We start from the raw sequence: 21975 nt of genomic DNA, 5'->3' as shown, positions 1-21975 counted from the left end.
TGATTATCACAGCTGACACCCGGCACAATGTGTCAGGGGCGGTCCCGACACGTTAACCCCTTGCACACCATGATCAAACATGATCGCGGTGTACCGGGGGTTAAAGGGAAGCATCGGCAGGGAGGGGGCTCCCTCCGTGCTTCCCTGAGCCCCCCACGGCAGCGCAATGTGCAGCGCTGCTGCCGGGGGCTCCTTTCCTGCAGGCCCCCGAATCCAAGATGGCGACGGGGGCCTTCGGGGGCCTGCAGGAAACTGGCTTCCTCAGTGCCTGCAAAGCGCAGGCATGAGGAAGCCTTCTGCAGTGCCTGTGACAGATTGCTGATCTGTCACAGTGATCTGTGATGTGACAGATCAGCGATCTGTCACAGGAAAGTGATGTCCCACCTGGGACTATTTAATAAAGTAAAAAAAAAAATAAAAAAAAGTGTTAAAATAAATTTAAAAAAATCGCCAAATAAATTAGAAAAAAAAAAAATATTCCCCCAAATAAATCCATTTTTTAGAAATAAAAAAAAAACAAAACAATAAAAGTACACATATTAGGTATCGCTGCGTCCGTAACGACCCGCCCTATAAAACTGTCCCATTACTTAACCCCTTTAGCAAACCCCTTAAAAAATAAAAATAAAAAACGAAGCAAAAAATAATGATTTATTATCATACCGCCAAACAAAAAGTGTAATAACACGCGATCAAAAAGACGCATATAAATATCCATGGTACCGCTGAAAACGTCATCTTGTGCCGCAAAAAACGAGCTGCCACACAGCATCATCAGCGAAAAAATAAAAAAGTTATAGCTCACAGAATAAAGCGATGCAAAAATAATTATTTTTTATATAAAATAGTTTTCATTGCATAAAACCGACAAAACATAAAAAAACGACCTAAATAAGGTATCTCTGCAAGCATACTGACCCGAAGAATAAAACCGCTTTATCAATTTTATCGCACGCGGAACAGTGTAAACGCACCCCCCCAAAAGAAATTCATGAAACGCTGGTTTTTGTTCATTCTGCGTCCCAAAAATCGGAATAAAAAGCGATCAAAAAATGTCACGTGCCCGAAAATGGTACCAATAAAAACGTCAACTTGTCCCGCAAAAAATAAGACCTCACATGACTCGGTGGGTCAAAATACGGAAAAATTAGAGCTCTCAATATGTTGTGATGCAAAAACTATTTTTACAATAAAAAGCGCCTTTTAGCGTGTGACAGCCGCCAAAGATAAAAAACGCCATAAATAGTAAATCAAACCCCCCGTTATCACCCCCTTAGTTAGGGAAAAATAATAAAATTAAAAAAATGTATTTATTTCCATTTTTCCATTAGGGTTAGGGCTAGGGCTAGGGCTAGGGTTAGGGTTAGGGTTAGGGCTGAGATTAGGGTTAGGGGTGTGTTGGGGTTCGGGTTGGAGTTAGAATTGGGGGTTTCCACTGTTTGGGCACATCAGGTGCTCTCCAAATGCAACATGGCGTCTGATCTCAATTCCAGCCAATTCTGAGTTGAAAAAGTCAAATGGTGCTCCTTCCCTTCCAAGCTCTGCCATGCGCCCAAACAGTGTTTTACCCCCACATGTAGGGTATCAGCCTACTCAGGTCAAATTGCTAAACAATTTTTGGGGTCCAATTTCTCCTGCTACCCTTAGGAAAATAAAAAATTGGGGGCAAAAATATCATTTTTGTGGAAAAAAATGATTTTTTTATTTTCACGCCCGAGCGTTATAAACTTCTGTGAAGCACTTGGGGGTTCAAAATGCTCACCAGACATCTAGATAAGTTCCGTGGGGGGCCTAGTGTTGAAAATGGGGTCACTTGTGGGGAGTTTCAATAGTTTAGGTACATCAGGGGCTCTCCAAACGCACATGACACCCGCAGACCATTCCATCAAAGTCTGCATTCCAAAATGTCACTGCTTCCCTTCCGAGCCCCGACGTGTGTCCATACAGTAGTTTTCTCCCACATATGGGGTGTCAGCGTACTCATGACAAATTGGACAACTTTTGGGGTCCAATTTCTCCTGTTACCCTTGGGAAAATAAAAAATTGGGGACTAATTGATCATGTTTGTGGAAAAAATACAATTTTTTTATTTTCATGCCTGGGCATTATAAACTTCTGTGAAGCCTTTGGGGGTTCAAAGTGCTCACCTCACATCTAGATAAGTTCCTTAGGGGGTCTAGTTTTCAAAATGGGGTCATTTGTGGGGGGTTTCCACTGTTTAGGTACATTAGGGGCTCTCCAAAGGCAACATGACACCCGCAGACCATTCCATCAAAGTCTGCATTCCAAAACGTCACTACTTCCCTTCCGAGCCCCAACGTGTGCCCATACAGTAGTTTTCTCCCACATATGGGGTATCAGCATACTCAGGACAAATTGGACATCAACTTTTGGGGTCCAATTTCTCCTGGTACCCTTGGGAAAATAAAAAAATGGTGACTAAAAGATCATGTTTGTGGAAAAAATACGAATTTTTTATTTTCACGCCCGGGCGTTATAAACTTCTGTGAAGCCCTTGGGGGGTTCAAAGTTCTCACCACACATCTAGATAAGTTCCTTAGGGGGTCTAGTTTCCAAAATGGTGTCATTTGTGGGGTGTTTCCACTGTTTTGGTACATCAGGGGTTTTCCAATCGCGACATGGTGTACGATCTCAATTCCAGCCAAAAACGTCAAATGGCGCTGCTTCCCTTCCGAGCTCTGCCATGCGCCCAAATAGTGGTTTACCCCCACATGTGGGGTATCAGCGTACTCAGGACAAACTGCACAATAACTTTTAGGGTCCTGTTACCCTTGGAAAAATAAGAATTGAGGGTGAAAAGATCATTTTTGTGGAAAAAATATGATTTTTTAATTGTACGGCTGTATGTTATAAACTTCTGTAAAGCCCTTGGGGGTTCAAAGTTCTCACCACATATCTAGATAAGGTCCTTGGGGGGGTCTAGTTTCCAAAATGGGGTCACTTGTATGGGGTTTCCACTGTTTAGGTACATCAGGGACTCTCCAAACGTGACATGGCGTCCGATCTGAATTCCAGCCAATTTTGCATTGAAAAAGTCAAACGGCGCTCCTTCCATTCTGAGCTCTGCCATGTGCCGAAACAGTCATTCCCCCCCACATATCAGGTATCAGCGTACTCAGGACAAATTGCACAATAACTTTTGCAGTCCAATTTCTCCTGTTACCCTTGGTAAAATAAAAAAAATTGAACCTGAAGTATTTTTTTTGTGAAAAAAAGTTAGATGTTCACTTTTTTTTAAATATTCAAAAAAATTCCTGTGATGCACCTAAAGGGTTAATAAACTTCTTGAATGTGGTTTTGAGCACCTTAAGGGGTGCAGTTTTTAGAATGGTGTCACTTTTGGGTATTTTCTATCATATAGACCCCTCAAAGTGACCTCAAATGTGATGTGGTCCTAAAAATAAAATGGTGTTGTAAAAATGAGAAATCACTGGTCAACTTTTAATCCTTATAGCTTCCTAACAAAAAAAAATTTTGGTTCCAAAATTGTGCTGATGTAAAGTAAACATGTGGGAAATGTTAGTTATCAAGTTTTTTGTGTGCTGTATCTCTGTTATTTAAGGGCATAAAAATTCAAAGTTGGAAAATTGCGAAATTTTCAAAATTTTCACCAAATTTCCGTTTTTCTCACAAATAAACGCAAGTTATTTGAATGAAATTTTACCACTAACATGAAGTACAATATGTCACGAGAAAACAATGTCAGAATCACCGGGATCCATGGAAGCGTTCCAGAGTTATGACCTCATAAAGGTACAGTGGTCAGAATTGTAAAAATTGGCCCGGTCATGAACGTGCAAACCACCCTTGGGGTGAAGGGGTTAATGCACATTTTTAGATATCTGCTCATTTACAAAGTGGTTAAGTCAGTTTGTTGTAAGGTCAGCTGTTATAATTATTCCACGAAATACTGAATTGGTAGTGATATCTGCTATCTTCTCTATGGTACCTAAGAATTTCGCTAAAAACTCAACATGACATCCTTGATTCATACAAGTTTACATCTGGTTTCAAATGAGCAACCCATCCCAACAGAGTCAGATATTCAGTATCCTGCCTCGGCCAATATGCATTTAGCGGAGCTGCCCAGCTTCACAACTAATCACATTCAGCTGTTGCTGGCACCAAGAACAGCTGTTTAGCATGGGTGCCAGTGTGACACCCCCACAGATATGGAATTGATAACCTAGGCATAGGTCTTCAATACTAAAGTACTGGACAACCCCTTCATGTGCTCTAAGAGTATCAATGCACTTTTCAAGCCTCCATTTGGGAAGTGCTTTGACACTCCCAGAGCACTTAATCCTCATTTGCATATAATGTAAACCAGCAATTTTGCTTGCCATGGAGCAACATATGTAAAGGTGTGAATGACATTATCTTTCAGAATGCAACATGACCATATACAGTGTTTGGATTGGGGTGTTTTAGGGGCCTACTAGTAACATTGATACTGGGGCTCACTGTTCAGCTACATAAAATATTATCTGACCCCTTGTTCATAAAGTCACCTATTCTTCTATATGTTAAACTGGGTAGTTTGCTAACTGAATCATCAGATGCTACTTTTGTTTGGGAACAACGCATTAATTGTACTGTGCCAAGGGTGCTCATATGCCACTTCTGCACATGGGCCCACTGTGGGAGTCACCTGTATTTTTTATGGGGGGGGGGGTTGGACAGTAGTAGATTCCTTTTAACTAAACTGTACATTTCTGAGAGAACTTTTTCACATTGCCACTTTTATTAATATATTTGCATCCTTAATAAGAGACCTGCTCAACTAGGCCTATACGGCCGACAGATTGTGTCCAACAGGGCACACGATGACTGTCTGCAGCATTACAGTCAATGCGTTTATGCCCCAAACCAGTTTTCCAGGACTTCAGACATAAGCCCCGATGGAGACACTGACAGTATGTGATGTGAACATAGCCTTACAGAGAGCAACAAGGTTATCTTTACCTTACATTTCCAACAAGGTCAGTGGTCCAAGGGTAGTATCTTCACCTATTTACTATTCATTATCTGTCCTGAGTAGAGTTGAGCGAAACGGGTCGAAAAATGTCAAAAGTCGCCGACTTTTGGCAAAGTCAGGTTTCATGAAACGAAACCCAACCCTAGGATGAGGTCGGCCACGAGGTCGGCGACTTACGCGCCAAAGTCGCGTTTCAAAAGTTTGTTTTGCGCTCTTTTTCAGCCAATCAGGATCCACGGACACTGTGGGCAACGTGATGACATAGGCAGGGGTCACCACCATCTTTCAGAAGGGCATGCAAGTGATTGGCTTGCTTTGGTGGGCGTCACAGGGGTTATAAAAGGGTGTGCACGCCGACCGCCATCTTACTTCTGCCCATCTTAGCATAGGGAGAGGTTGCTGCTGCTGATTCTGTAGGGAGAGCGTTAGGCAGGGAAGAAGAAAAAAAAACTGCTTCTGCTGCTAGCGATTTTGCCTGTACAACACACCAGTCACTGTGTGTGCAGTGCAAGAGGAGGCTATATTGTGGTGGATCAGCGGTGTTGGTTGTTAGGCTGTCTTCTAAGGCTTCCTGACAGCTGCATTGCTGTTTACCCACTGCTCTTCAAACTGCTTTTTTAAAAGCAATCCCAATTTTTTTTTTTGTCCTGCTGAGGTACTGAGCGTGCATTTTTTCACACCATACAGCGGTGTACGCTCCTCACACAGTACCGTGTAACGGCTGTTATCACAGCCACAGTGAAGCTATCTGTGTGTCACTCTGTGAGAATAAGTCGAGGACATGTTCTGTTCTTACAGATCTGCACCTACTAGTTTTGTCTAGCTTTCAAACAGTTAAATATATTTGCTGTTTGATCACATTCAAAACTATAGAGAGACAGCGTGTGTCAGTCCGTATACTTAAAAAACACGGAGCTTGACAATTTTACGTACACAGGACAGCCGTGTACGTGCACGCTCCTCTAAGTACCGTGTAACGGCTGTTATCACGGCCACAGTGAAGCTATCTGTGTGTCACTGTGGAAGGATAAGTGGAGGACTTGTTCTGTTCTAACAGACCTACACTCTAGGGAAATTCCTATTCTGCCCAATTCTACATACACCTTGTAGTTTGTGATACACTAGCCAATTTCTGCCTGTGACATAGCGCTCTGATATTCAGTGGGCCTCACACAATCCAAAAGTGTCCAGTGTCCACTAGTGTGTGCAGAAATTCAAAATCTCCCTTATCCTGTAGTCACTTTTTTCACACCTGTGCCATCGAGCCTGTGACATAGCGCTGTGATATTCAGTGGGCCTCACACAATCCATAAGTGTCCAGTGTCCACAAGTGTGTGCAGAAATTCAAAATCTCTGTGATCCTGTAGTCACTTTTTTCACACCTGTGCCATCGAGCCTGTGACATAGCGCTCTGATATTCAGTGGGCCTCACACAATCCAAAAGTGTCCAGTGTCCACTAGTGTGTGCAGAAATTCAAAATCTCCCTTATCCTGTAGTCACTTTTTTCACACCTGTGCCATCGAGCCTGTGACATAGCGCTCTGATATTCAGTGGGCCTCACACAATCCAAAAGTGTCCAGTGTCCACTAGTGTGTGCAGAAATTCAAAATCTCCCTTATCCTGTAGTCACTTTTTTCACACCTGTGCCATCGAGCCTGTGACATAGCGCTGTGATATTCAGTGGGCCTCACACAATCCATAAGTGTCCAGTGTCCACAAGTGTGTGCAGAAATTCAAAATCTCCCTTATCCTGTAGTCACTTTTTTCACACCTGTGCCATCGAGCCTGTGACATAGCGCTCTGATATTCAGTGGGCCTCACACAATCCAAAAGTGTCCAGTTTCCACTAGTGTGTGCAGAAATTCAAAATCCCCCTTATCCTGTAGTCACTTTTTTCACACCTGTGCCATCGAGCCTGTGACATAGCGCTGTGATATTCAGTGGGCCTCACACAATCCAAGTGTCCAGTGTCCACTAGTGTGTGCAGAAATTCAAAATCTCCCCTGTCCTATAGACACCTTGTACCTTGTTTTACATTACTATATAGTTTGTTGGATTTTGTCTACATTTCTACAAAAAATGAGGAAGGCTGGTGGAAGAGGCCGTGGAATTGGGCGGGGGTTGGCAGCTGGTAATGATGGTGTTGGTGGTGGATCTGATGGTAGTGGCAAGAGCAAAATAGGACCGAATGCAGGAGGTGTTGAGCCTGCGTCATCGTCTGGCTCCATAAGGCTTCGAAGGCTTAGTTTTCTAGGAGTTGGCAAACCGCTTTTAAAGCCAGAGCATCAGGAAAAAGTTTTGTCTTACATTGCTGACTCAGCCTCCAGCTCTATCGCCTCCTCTTCTGAAGTTGTAAAAAGTAAAAGCACTGAGTCGTCATTGGAGGCTCATGTTCATGAACCACACCTTTCCTTGTGTCCTTCACCCCAACCAAGATTGAAGGATGATGCAGGCCATACTACTGATTACTCCATGGAGCTGTTTTCACATACCATGCCTGGATTATCAAGTGAAATGGTGAATTACCCAGGCCAAGATGAATCTGACATGGAGTGCACTGATGCACAGCCGCTGATAGATGATTCTGCTGGTACATTCACTCAGAGCACTACATTGTCCTCGCAGTGTACAGAGACAGATTCTGACCCTGATGAGACTCAGGTGCCCCTTCCTGCACACTATACCACCATACACGGTGACACAGAGGAAGGTGCACATGACATTGAAGAGGAGGTGATGGATGACCCAGTTGTTGACCCAGATTGGCATCCATTGGGGGAAGAGGGTGCTGCTTCCAATAGCTCAGATGAGGAGCATCCACAGCAGACATCGACATCGCAACAGCTATTATCTGGCAGGCCCGGAGCACTTCAAAGACAGGTTCCAAACATCAAAAGAGTTGCTGGACAGCTTGTCCAGAGGGTCAAAAGATCACAGCGTGCTAGGCCGCAAAATGTCTGCCAAAGTAGGAAGAGTGCAGTGTGGCACTTTTTTGAACAAAATCCTCATGATCAGGCCAAGGTTATCTGTAAGAAGTGCGCAAAGACCTTTAGCCGAGGGAAAAATCTGAAAAATTTGAATACCAGTTGCATGCTTAGACATTTAAACACCATGCACTTGCAAGCGTGGACACAACACCAAACCTCAAGTGCCACATGTGCAACTGATCACAAAGAAGGTAGTCAGCAACGCTACATTGTTTCCCCCACTGTAAGCCCACCGGTTAGCACAGCAGCAAATGTTGAGGTGTCGTTGCAAGGCCACAGCAGTCAGGGAATCCCACTGTTATATCAACGAAATACTGAATCTAGGCCATCAGAAAGAACACCAACTCCATCACCATCATCAACCCTCTCTCAGTCCTCCCTGTCCACCGCTACTCCCACCATATGCAGCCCTCAAGTCCAGCTCACCCTCCCAGACACTATGAGTAGGTCAAGAAAGTACTCAGTCTCTCATCCGCGTACACTGGGTTTGAACGCCCACATTGCCAAACTAATCTTGTTTGAGATGATGCCCTATCGGTTGGTGGAAAGCGCAGATTTCCGCGAACTCATGGCCTATGCAGTACCACGCTATGACCTACCCAGTCGCCACTTCTCTCGCAAAGCCATCCCAGCCCTCCACCATCATGTAAAAGACCGCATTGTCCATGCACTCAAGCAGTCCGTGAGTGGAAAGGTGCACCTCACAACTGATGCATGGTCCAGTCGGCATGGCCAGGGCCGTTACGTGTCCATCACTGCGCACTGGGTTAATGTGGTGGATGCAGGGTCCACAGGGGACAGCGGTGGTGGGACAGTGCTGCCTAGCCCACGGTATAGGAAACAGTTGGCTGTAGGCGTTCGACCCTCCTCCTCCTCTTCCTCCAGAAGCGAAAGCTCGTCCACAGAGCGCAGTCGTACGAGCACTCCATCTGCAGCTGCCACTGTTGCACACGAGGTGTCCCCCTATCGAGCAGCTAGTGGAAAGCATCAGCAGGCTGTGTTGCAGATGATGTGTTAGGGCGACAGACACACCGCCGAGGTGCTGGCCGAGTACTTGAAGCGACAAACTGAGTCATGGCTGGGCAGTGTACATCTTGAGGCAGGCAAGGTAGTTAGTGATAACGGCCGTAATTTTGTGGCAGCCATAGCCCTTTCAAAACTCAGCCACATACCTTGCTTGGCTCACACCTTGAACCTGGTGGTGCAGTGCTTCCTCAAAAATTATCCGGAGTTAACAGCCCTGCTCCAGAAGGTGCGAAGACTGTGCGCGCACATCCGCCGGTCGCCTGTACACTCCGTTCGTATGCAGAAGCTGCAGCGATTGCTCCACCTTCCCAACCACTGCCTCATTATCGACATTGCAACAAGGTGGAACTCCACCCTGCACATGGTGGAGCGGCTGTGCGAGCAGAGGCAGGCCATAATGCATTTGTGGGAGGATACACGGCCAGGCACTTTGAGAGCAGACATGGAGTTGACAGGTGTGCAGTGGTCGAAGCTGAAAGACCTCTGTAAAGTCCATCAGTGTTTTGAGGAATGCACACGGCTGGTAAGCGCAGACGACGCCATCCTAAGCATTAGCATCCCACTTATGCGTCTGCTCATGCAAACTTTGACGCACCTTAAGGAGCAGGCGTCTGCAGCCAATGTTGATGAGGAGGAAGAGGAGGAGGGAATCCTTGATGACATTCAGCTATTGTCTGCTCAGGGACCTCTCCTGGACGAGGTGGAGGAAGAAGAGGAGGAGGAGGATGATGATGGGGATGATTACTTAGGGGAGGAGGATGCATCTCGTGGGGCAAGTGAAAATGTTGGCGTGGCAAGGTCTGGTACAGGGTTTGTGCGTGACTGGAGGGATGTGGATTTGCCAGAAAGTGCTCCTCAAACCAGCACTCGCAGTGCATCATTGACACCGGGAACATTGGCCCACATGTCAGATTATGCCTTGCAGATCCTAAAAAGGGACCCCCGCATTGCCAAAATGATGAACGATGACGACTACTGGTTGGCCAGCATCCTGGATCCACGCTATAAAGGCAAATTACAAAACATCATACCACAGGAGAACCTTGACAGCAACTCTGGTAAATCGGTTGCTTGAGGCATTCCCAGCACACAGCAGCGGTGATGGTTCTCACACGAGCCGTATGGGCCAGAGGCAGCTTGGCAGAGGTGTTCATGGTGCACACAGCAGAAGTGGCGTTGGAGACAGGGGTTTCATGACAATGTTGTGGACTGATTTTTCAAATACCGCTCACACAACTGGTAATACTGCATCGATGGAAAGTGACAGGAGACAGCAGTTGTCAACTATGGTTACAAACTACTTTTCCTCCCATATCGATGTTCTCCCACACAGGTCATTCCCCTTTGACTATTGGGCCGCTAAACTGGACACCTGGCCTGAATTGGCACAATATGCCTTACAGGAGCTCGCTTGCCCAGCTGCAAGTGTGCTATCGGAAAGAGTCTTCAGTGCAGCTGGATCAATCCTGACAGAAAAAAGGACCCGTCTGTCAACCCAAAATGTGGATGATCTAACCTTCATTAAAATGAACCATGCATGGGTTTCCAAGGATTTTGTCCCACCTTCCCCTGATGACACATAGGGTGACAGAAAAATGGCTTGCTTTGGTCCACCTCTTCCTGGGACTTCACCTATTTCGCCTTTTGCATCAGCTGAATGTCCAACATCAACATATGCCACTTTCTAAAACTCCCTAACTGTGCTGCCTCCCCCCCCATGGCCGGGGTCACCACCTAGCGCACGACACCGTGCGAGTGCCGTTGCCCTGGACAGGTGGGTAGGCCAACTCTTGGGCACGGGCACTGGCACAGGGTCCCTCATAGAGCAATCAAGTGTCTCTGACGGTGGTGGTGCACTCCCGCCGTCAGACACACCGCCGTACTATGAGGGGCCCAGTGCCAGTACCGACGCCCACGAGTGGGGCCCCCCTTGCTTGGGCAGGGCCCCAGCATTTGCAATCTTTACCTCTCCCTGCTCCTCCGCTGTGTCGTCTGGGCCGTCAAATCCATACTGTGCCTGACACCGTCTGAGCCTGCCTCCTGATGTATAGACATATATTTTGAATGTGTACGCTATCCATACATGTTATCCGGGGATACGGTACCCTTTCTCACCTTTGTGCAATCACGTGCAATCCATACTGGGCCTAACACCGTCTGAGCCTGCCTCCTGATGTATAGACATATATTTTGAATGTGTACGCTATCCATACATGTTATCCGGGGATACGGTACCCTTTCTCACCTTTGTGCAATCACGTGCAATCCATACTGGGCCTAACACCGTCTGAGCCTGCCTCCTGATGTATAGACATATATTTTGAATGTGTACGCTATCCATACATGTTATCCGGGGATACGGTACCCTTTCTCACCTTTGTGCAATCACATGTAATCCATACTGGGCGTGAGAACGGCCCTGCGAGCTGTTAAGCAAGCTGCAGCACCTGTGGTTTGCACACGTAAGTTTTTCAGGAATGACGGTTAGGCCTAATTCCGGAACTGCGGTTGACCTGCACTTACTGGGAAATCATCGTTCGCGGGTAATAATTGTAATCAGTGATCCCCATCACTAACGTTGTTCAGCGGGTTATCTGCACCTGTAAGCGACAAACGCTGGCCTTTTCAGTGTAGCGCACATGCAGCCACGGACATGTAAGGGCATGACACACCAGTTATTGGCCAATCTCATGTGCCAGAGCCTCACGTGTCCCTCTAGTAAGCCGGACTCGGACCGCGGGGCATGACGGAGTCTCGTTCGTTAACGGAATTAAGCTTGCAATGTGTGCATCTTATCTGTAGCTGGCATGGTTGAGGTTTCCCAGGTGGAGTCGAGTTTAACCATAGGCTCCATTCCTGGTGGTGCCCTTCTGGACATTCCTTTAAGGTTCAGCTTTGCAACCATACTGCCCACGTAAAACAAACACTTTGCCTTCATGAACGCTGTTTGGAGGGTCATGACTCGTGGGAATAACGCCGCCCAATCAGTTAACCTGCTAGAGAGATCCTTCGTTGCTCCCAAGCATGACATCACACTCCCTAGGAGGAAAGTAATGCCACTGTGGCGACCGTACTCCTGGGGGCGACACAAGTGCACTGATGCCTAGCCACTGCTCGATGAATCTGCTGGTACATTGACCCAGACCACTACATTCCCCTCGCACGCTACACGGCCTGAATCTGACCCTGATGAAACTCAGGTTACCCTTCCCATATACAGTTCCATCTTACACGGTGACAAAGAGGAAGCTGCAGATGAAAGTGCAGGTTCGGCCCACCCGCCATCAGACACACCACCGTACTATCAGGGGCCCTTTGCCAGTGCCGTCGCCAACGAGTGGGCCCCCCCTGCTTGCTCAGGATCACAGCACTTGCAAGGTTGAAATACTGTGCAGTGAGATGGAAGATGGGGATGACGAGGAGTCCAGACTAGTACAGGGATTCCCTAGCGAGGAGACTTATTTGATTGTTTTCAATGTTGGGACAGCAATTTTTGGGAGCACTATACTCTGGAGAATGATAGATGGGGCCCACTATACACTGGAACATTCCAAAGGTGGACATCAGACACTGGAGCAGCATTTACAGGGCCCATTATACACTAGAGCATTAGAAATGGGGCCCATTATGTTTGGAGCATTATTTGGGCCCATAAGACAGTGGAGCTTCATCCATGGGGACCAACATATACTGTAGCATTATGTGGAGCTCATCATATACTGTTTCAAACATTATATGGGACCAATGATTCTGTATGGAGAAATAGATGGGCCTCGTCATGAGATGTAAAAAGTGAAGTATTTTTCATTGTACTATACCGCTATTTCTCTGCCGTATCGGGGCATGATGAGTTGTGGTATGTGTTAAAGGGGCGCTCTTTCGCCCAGGGCACATGAAAACCTGGAGCCAGCCCTACCCCCCCACAACTTTAGCCAAATAACCCCCATTTTTCAGTCCGTAACTTGTATTATGAAGTTAATTAAGGTTGACAAGCTTAACCCCTTCACCCCCAAGGGTGGTTTGCACGTTCATGACCGGGCCAATTTTTACAATTCTGACCACTGTACCTTTATGAGGTCATAACTCTGGAACGCTTCCATTGATCCCGGTGATTCTGACATTGTTTTCTCGTGACATATTGTACTTCATGTTAGTGGTAAAATTTCATTCAAATAACTTGCGTTTATTTGTGAAAAAAATGGAAATTTGGCAAAAATTTTGAAAATTTCACAATTTTCCAACTTTGAATTTTTATGCTCTTAAATCACAGAGATACGGCACACAAAAAACTTGATAAGTAACATTTCCGACATGTTTACTTTACATCAGCACAATTTTGGAACCAAAATTTTTTTTTGTTAGGAAGTTATAAGGGTTAAAAGTTGACCAGCGATTTCTCATTTTTACAACACCATTTTATTTTTAGGACCACATCACATTTGAAGCCACTTTGAGGGGTCTATATGATAGAAAATACCCAAAAGTGACACCATTCTAAAAACTGAACCCCTTAAGGTGCTCAAAACCACATTCAAGAAGTTTATTAACCCATTAGGTGCGTCACAGGAATTTTTTTGAATATTTAAAAAGAAATGAACATCTAACTTTTTTTCACAAAAAAAATACTTCAGGTTCAATTTTTTTTATTTTACCAAGGGTAACAGGAGAAATTGGACTGCAAAAGTTATTGTGCAATTTGTCCTGAGTACGCTGATACCTGATTTGTGGGGGGGAACGACTGTTTCGGCGCATGGCAGAGCTCAGAATGGAAGGAGCGCCGTTTGACTTTTTCAATGCAAAATTGGCTGGAATTCAGATCGGACGCCATGTCACGTTTGGAGAGTCCCTGATGTACCTAAACAGTGGAAACCCCCTACAAGTGACCCCATTTTGGAAACTAGACCCCCCAAGGAACTTATCTAGATATGTGGTGAGAACTTTGAACCCACAAGGGCTTTACAGAAGTTTATAACGTACTGCGGTACAATTAAAAAATCATATTTTTTCCACAAAAATGATCTTTTCACCCCAATTTTTATTTTCCCAAGGGTAACAGGACCCTAAAAGTTATTGTGCAATTTGTCCTGAGTACGCTGATACCCCACATGTGGGGGTAAACCACTATTTGGGCGCATGGCAGAGCTCGGAAGGGAAGCAGTGCCATTTGACGTTTTTGGCTGGAATTGAGATCGGACACCATGTCGCGTTTGGAAAACCCCTGATGTACCAAAACAGTGGAAACCCCCCACAAATGACACCATTTTGGAAACTAGACCCCCTAAGGAACTTATCTAGATGTGTGGTGAGAACTTTGAACCCCCATGGGCTTCACAGAAGTTTATAACATAAAGCCATACAATTAAAAAATCATATTTTTACCACAAAAATGATCTTTTCACCCTCAATTCTTATTTTTCCAAGGGTAACAGGACCCTAAAAGTTATTGTGCAATTTGTCCTGAGTACGCTGATACCCCACATGTGGGGGTAAACCACTATTTGGGCGCATGGCAGAGCTCGGAAGGGAAGCAGTGCCATTTGACGTTTTTGGCTGGAATTGAGATCGGACACCATGTCGCGTTTGGAAAACCCCTGATGTACCAAAACAGTGGAAACCCCCCACAAATGACACCATTTTGGAAACTAGACCCCCTAAGGAACTTATCTAGATGTGTGGTGAGAACTTTGAACCCCCATGGGCTTCACAGAAGTTTATAACATAAAGCCATACAATTAAAAAATCATATTTTTTCCACAAAAATGATCTTTTCACCATCAATTCTTATTTTTCCAAGGGTAACAGGACCCTAAAAGTTATTGTGCAATTTGTTCTGAGTACGCTGATACCCCACATGTGGGGGTAAACCACTATTTGGGCGCATGGCAGAGCTCGGAAGGGAAGCAGCGCCATTTGAAGTTTTTGGCTGGAATTGAGATCGGACACCATGTCGCGTTTGGAAAACCCCTGATGTACCAAAACAGTGGAAATCCCCCACAAATGACACCATTTTGGAAACTAGACCCCCTAAGGAACTTATCTAGATGTGTGGTGAGCACTTTGACCCCCCAGTGCTTCACAGAAGTTTATAATGCCCGGGCGTGAAAATAAATAATTCGTATTTTTTCCACAAACATGATCTTTTAGTCACCATTTTTTTATTTTCCCAAGGGTACCAGGAGAAATGGGACCCCAAAAGTTGTTGTCCAATTTGTCCTGAGTATGCTGATACCCCATATGTGGGAGAAAACTACTGTATGGGCACACGTCGGGGCTCGGAAGGGAAGTAGTGACGTTTTGGAATGCAGACTTTGATGGAATGGTCTGCGGGTGTCATGTTGCCTTTGGAGAGCCCCTAATGTACCTAAACAGTGGAAACCCCCCACAAATGACACCATTTTGTAAACTAGACCCCCCAACGAACTTATCTAGATGTGTGGGGAGCACTTTGAACCCCCCAGTGCTTCACAGAAGTTTATAACGCCCGGGCGTGAAAATAAAAAATTCGTATTTTTTCCACAAACATGATCTTTTAGTCACCATTTTTTTATTTTCCCAAGGGTACCAGGTGAAATTGGACCCCAAAAGTTGTTGTCCAATTTGTCCTGAGTATGCTGATACCCCATATGTGGGAGAAAACTACTGTATGGGCACACGTCGGGGCTCGGAAGGGAAGTAGTGACGTTTTGGAATGCAGACTTTGATGGAATGGTCTGCGGGTGTCATGTTGCCTTTGGAGAGCCCCTAATGTACCTAAACAGTGGAAACCCCCCACAAATGACCCCATTTTGAAAACTAGACCCACTAAGGAACTTATCTAGATGTGAGGTGAGCACTTTGAACCCCCAAGGGCTTCACTGAAGTTTATAATGCCAGGGCATGAAAATAAAAAAATCGTATTTTTTCCAGAAACATGATCAATTAGTCCCCAATTTTTTCATTTTCCCAAGTGTAACAGGAGAAATTGGACCCCCAAAAGTTGTTGTCCAATTTGGCCTGAGTACGCTGACACCCCATATGTGGGAGAAAACTACTGTATGGACACATGTCGGGGCTCGGAAGGGAAGCAGTGACGTTTTGGAATGCAGACTTTGATGGAATGGTCTGCGGGTGTCATGTGCGTTTGGAGAGCCCCTGATGTACCTAAACTATTGAAACTCCCCACAAGTGACCCCATTTTGGACACTAGACCCCCCACGGAACTTATCTAGATGTGTGGTGAGCACTTTGAACCCCCAAGTGCTTCACAGAAGTTTATAACACTCGGACGTGAAAATAAAAAAATCATTTTTTTCCACAAAAACGATATTTTTGCCCCCAATTTTTTATTTTCCTAAGGGTAACAGGAGAAATTGGACCCCAAAAATTGTTTTGAAATTTGTCCTGAGTAGGCTGATACCCTACATGTGGGGGTAAAACACTGTCTGGGCGCATGGCAGAGCTTGGAAGGGAAGGAGCACCATTTGACTTTTTCAACTCAGAATTGGCTGGAATTGAGATCAGACGCCATGTTGCATTTGGAGAGCCCCTGATGTGCCCAAACAGTGGAAACCCCCAATTATAACTCCAACCCGAACCCCAACACACCCCTAAACCCTAATCTGAGCCCTAACCCTAGCCCTAACCCTAGCCCTAACCCTAAGGCTGTGTGCACACGCTGCGGATTTTGCTGCGGTTCCGCAGCGGTTTTGGCTGCTGCGGACCCGCAGCAGTTTCTGCTGCGGTGTACAGTACCATGATTCCCTATGGGAATCAAAAACCGCAGTGCAGACGGTGCGGAATTTTCCACGCGGATTATCTGCGGTTTTCAATCCGCAGAAAGAATTGACATGTCAATTCTTTCTGCGGATTCTCCTGCGGTTTGCCATCTCCTCTATTGAGGAGATGAAAAACCGCAGGACAAAACCGCAGAGCAATCCGCAGGTAAAACCGCAGGTCTTTTGACCTGCGGTTTCACCTGCGGATTTTACAAAATCCGCGCAGATGAATCCGCACCTAATCCGCAGCGTGTGCACACAGCCTTACCCTAACGGGAAAATGGAGATAAATACTTTTTTTTTAGTTTTATTATTTTTCCCTAACTAAGGGGGTGATAACGGGGGGTTTGACTTACTATTTATGGCGGTTTTTATGTTTGGCGGCTGTCACATGCTAAAAGACGCTTTTTATTGTAAAATAGTTTTTGCATCACCACATTTTGAGAGCTATAATTTTTCCGTATTTTGACCCACTGAGTCATGTGAGGTCTTATTTTTTGCGGGACGAGTTGACGTTTTTATTGGTACCATTTTCGGGCACGTGACATTTTTTGATCGCTTTTTATTCCTATTTTTGGGATGCAGAATGAACAAAAACCAGCGTTTCATGAATTTCTTTTGGGGAGGTGCGTTTACACCGTTCCACGTGCGGTAAAATTGATAAAGCGGTTTTATTCTTCGGGTCAGTACGGTTACAGCGATACCTCATTTAGGTCATTTTTTTTATGTTTTTGTCGGTTTTATGCAATGAAAACTATTTTATATAAAAAATAATTATTTTTGCATCGCTTTATTCTGTGAGCTATAACTTTTTTATTTTTTCGCTGATGATGCTGTGTGGTGGCTTGTTTTTTGCGGGACAAGATGACGTTTTCAGCGGTACCATGGATATTTATATGCGTCTTTTTGATCGCGCGTTATTACACTTTTTGTTTGGCGGTATGATAATAAATCATTATTTTCTGCTTCGTTTTTTATTTTTATTTTTTAAGGGGTTCGCTAAAGGGGTTAACTAATGGGACAGTTTTATAGGGCAGGTCGTTACGGACGCGGCGATACCTAATATGTGTACTTTTATTGGTTTTTTTTTTTTATTATTTTCAAAAAATGAATTTATTGGGGAATATTTTTTTTTTTTTACTAATTTATTTGGCGATTTTTTTTTAATTTATTTTTACATTTTTTTTTTAATTTTTTTTTTACTTTATTACATAGTCCCAGGTGGGACATCACTGTCCTGTGACAGATCGCTGATCTGTCACATCACAGATCACTGTGACAGATCAGCAATCTGTCACAGGCATTGAAGAAGACTTCCTCTTGCCTGCGCTTTGCAGGCACTGAGGAAGCCAGCTTCCTCAGGTCCCCGAAGGCCCCCGTCGCCATCTTGGATTCGGGGGCCTGGAGGATAGGAGCCCCCCGCAGCAGCGCTGCACATTGCGCTGCCGTGGGGGGCTCAGGGAAGCACGGAGGGAGCCCCCTCCCTGCCGATGCTTCCCTTTAACTCCCGGTACACCGCGATCATGTTTGATCGCGGTGTGCAAGGGGTTAACGTGTCGGGGGCGGTCCGTGACCGCCCCTGACACATAGAGCCGGGTGTCAGCTGTGATAATCAGCTGACACCCGGCCGCGATCAGCGGCGCTCACCACGTGGGCGCCGCTGATCGCGGTAGACGTACTATCCCGTCCACGGTCATACGGGCCCGGGTACCGTGGACGGGATAGTACGTCGGATGTCAGGAAGGGGTTAAGTAAGAAGAATTGATGCTTTTGGCATTCAAATGGGCACTGTAGGTGTGTTTCCTGTCCTCCTCTCACTGCCGACTTTTATTCCCCATTGACTTACATTGGGTTTCGTGTTTCGGGACGACCCCGACTTTTCCCTATAATCGGCCGATCTTGTTCGACCCGACTTTTGGAAAAGTCGGGTTTCACGAAACGAAACTCGACCCTAAAAAAACAAAAGTCGCTCAACTCTAGTCCTGAGGATTATGGGGATAATATTCTATGAATAGTTTGGAATAAATGGACTGTGTGGCCATACTTTCTGACTGTTGTCCACAGAAAATAACATTTTATTCTTTCATAGGAACCTGCAAGATTGGCTGGGCTTATTACAGCACTGGCGGTGGAGCAGCAGTCGCCATGCTGATCTGTACATGGATGTCGTGTTTTGCTGGAAAAAAGAATAAGCCATCCACCTATTGACAATGACAATGGACTTAACATGAGCTCATATGAAAGCCCAATGTTAAAGACTGACAAATAGATTACACTGAAGTGAAGGACTATGAGTCTGTGCAGTGCATGAAAGAATGTCATACACAGATATTTATAAAAAAATGATTTAAATTAGAAATCATGGAGATTTTATATACAAGGCTCTTTCCAAGACATGTTCATTTCTGACAGTTTTTTAATTGCTTACTTCTTATGGTGTATTGCCATTTTAGCCTATTACTGAAAGAATTGTGGCATCGAATTCGAGGAGCAGGGAACAGGGTAGTGACAGAGAATGCGGCAAGGGGCTAAAATGTGTGACTCCATTACTTAAAGGGAGGACTATGGAATAGTACATATTTAGGGAAGTTGTCCATGAAATCCAATTCTTGTCTGCCATGGGCAAGTTCTCCACTTTTCCTCTGTGCAAATTATAATTAATCTCCCATCAATCACTTTGTAGGTATCTGTTGATGTATGTTAGTGATGCATCCATGTGGTCTGTGCATATTGTGTGGCTTTTACCTTGGTTTTTCTGTTTTCTGTATGTTATCCATCCCTATGTTTGTTAAAATATAATCTTTTTGTCGTATCTTATTTGTTGTGTTATGTGATGGATCAAATGTTACTTTGGCTTTCCCTCCCCTCTCATGATATACAGTATCTTCAGGAACGCACCACTCCCCTGCCTCCCGACTTCTTGCTTGCCAGGAGGCAGTGCCATCCTGATTGATTGACAGTTTAGCTGCATCGCTGACCCTTTTTTTGCACTCTGCAATCCTACATGCGGAGGCGGCTTTACTTCTGCAGAAGTGGGACTGAACCTGTCCAGAATCAATGGCAAACAGCATAATCCTTGGATCCCAGCCAGTTTCAGAGCAGTGATTACAATCTCTATAAAAAAAGAGCTTGCAAGTGCTGTGCTCCATGCCACAGCTGTTAGACCGGAAAGAAAAGAGAACCAGGGACAGGAAGAGAACTGAGGAACGGAGAAGAAGCAAGTTGTAAATTCTCACTTTCTGAGGTTCTCTACCAATCTTAAAAAACACAAAAATAACTTTTTTTTATTACTGCATCGTTTCTTTTCCTGATAGATACGTTTTCTGAACAAAGAGGGTAAAGGCAACGAAAGGTAAACGACGGGCTGCTGGACCGTGATGAAGATGGTTATTCTTACCTTGTGCGATTGCTTAGAAAGAAAGCTACCATGATTTTCAAATCCTTGAAGTTAACTTTAAATACATTAACAAAGAGAAGAAATCCCCAAATTCCCGTGTTCTATTTCTGATTTCCCTATTTGCTGATTTGTCCCCGCAGCTAGTTGTATGGACACAAGAATAAATTCACTTGCTGTACATTTTGTCTCATTCATTAGAATAGGAGGTGTAGAAGTCCATGTCCTGGTTGTCAAAGTATTCAAATGAATGTTGAAATAAATGAGATGTTCTTTTGCATAAATTTCTGCAACAAAATCTACATAGTATGAAAAAAAAATAGACTGCAGGCAAATATTTTGTTGAATTATCTTTCCCTTCATCTAATTTCTCCCTATTGTCCATAGCTTATTATAGCATGCAGTAATGACCAGAATGTACTGCATACAGTTGGAGATCAAGAAATGTATATTGGAGACACAAAACTGGAATGCATTTTCAGTTCTCTGTCTGACACCTTTTGAGTCTCATTCTGACGGCCATTTTTTTTTATACGTAATTTTTTTTAATGATTGCTTTTTATCAGTGCGCTGGATCATATTTTCACCAGCGATTATATAATGTTTCTGTTTTTTAAGGGTCAGCCAGGACCGTAGTCAAGGCCGAGGACTCCGGGGCAACCGTGTCCTGGCCTCCCCTCACATAGACATGACAGCTTCCTGTCAGCATACCTGCAGCTCCATTCTTCTCAGGGATTTCTGTAATGTGCTGCACGTTCTCCTCAGACGATGTGGAACAAACAGAGTCACAGTCCCGTTCAACTTTAACAATAAGGCCGGGGTCACACTAACCGACGCAAAATACGGTCCATAGTTTACTGGCGTAATACGGATGAATGTCCCCTAAATAGTGCTCCGTAGGTCATCCGTAAGCAAGGTGCGGTCCCGTATTTTGCGCATGTCAGCATCCGTATGTAATCCGTATGGCATCCGTATGCAATCCGTATGCTGAGATTTTCTCGCAGCCTTGCAAAATGGACATTTAACGGTTTTGAGGCCTGCTAACAATTTAAATCATTAGCCTGCACCCTATTTATACACTCAGGAACAGGTGGCTGCCTCAATTCTGTCCATTTGTGACCTTGCTTTCATGAGGTGTGTTGGTGTTCTTTGTGCAACATGGCAGAGGGTCTGAGTTTCACAACAACTGAGCAGGTTCTCTTCAACTGGCTTTTGTCACGCCGCTTTGGCCAACCATACCCAGTGATAGTGGATCCGCGGAGGAGGAGACACATGTGGGTATATCCACTTTTGAGGCAACGACTCACAAGAGGTCATTTTCACCGCCTCTATTCTTCTCTGCGGGAGCATCCAGTCAAATTTTACCAATACTGTCGCATGAGCATTGCGACATTTGATCAACTCTTGGAGACAGTGCGCCCTGGGATAACCTTTCAGGACACAAGGATGCGCAAAGCCATATCTGCAGAGGAGCGACTTCTACTCACAATACGGTATGTACTACAAAACCACATTCTCTAACTTCATAATGTGTGTGCCAAAGTATGTATTTTTTGCTTCTTGGACTAAGTTTAAAGCCCTCATCTTAGTCCACATATGTTTAAACTTACAGACCAGAATGTTAGGTCAAATATGTACTCAATATCACTTAGTCATTGTGCAACCAAATATGTGTGTGTTAGTCTATCTCAATTCCTACCAAGTTTGGTCGGTATGTAACTGATTTTTTTGGCATTTCTGCACTCTAAAATTATACATGTCTGTTGTTCTTCAGCTTCCTGTCCACTGGCCTGTCTTATGCCGCCCTCCACCAT

General features: G+C 44.8%; 1 protein-coding gene across 2 annotated transcripts in view; it reads left to right on the top strand.

Annotated features, from left to right (window-relative positions):
* LHFPL1 (LHFPL tetraspan subfamily member 1) overlaps window positions 1–19584 on the top strand; it is a 70945-nt gene extending 51361 nt beyond the window's left edge. For both annotated transcript variants that reach the window (XM_073560937.1, XM_073560938.1), the window contains exon 4: window positions 18857–19584. In XM_073560937.1, the coding sequence (XP_073417038.1) occupies window positions 18857–18975 (119 nt within the window). In that variant the 3' untranslated portion in view covers window positions 18976–19584. The remainder of the gene's footprint in view (window positions 1–18856) is intronic.
* The last annotated feature ends 2391 nt before the right edge of the window (window positions 19585–21975 follow it).

This window comes from Dendrobates tinctorius, unplaced genomic scaffold (assembly GCF_039654945.1).
Source record: "Dendrobates tinctorius isolate UK_male_01 unplaced genomic scaffold, ASM3965494v1 ptg000309l, whole genome shotgun sequence".
Lineage (NCBI taxonomy): Eukaryota > Metazoa > Chordata > Amphibia > Anura > Dendrobatidae > Dendrobates > Dendrobates tinctorius.
Note: the sequence above shows the minus strand (reverse complement) of the source record. Positions and strands in the feature narration are given on the sequence as shown.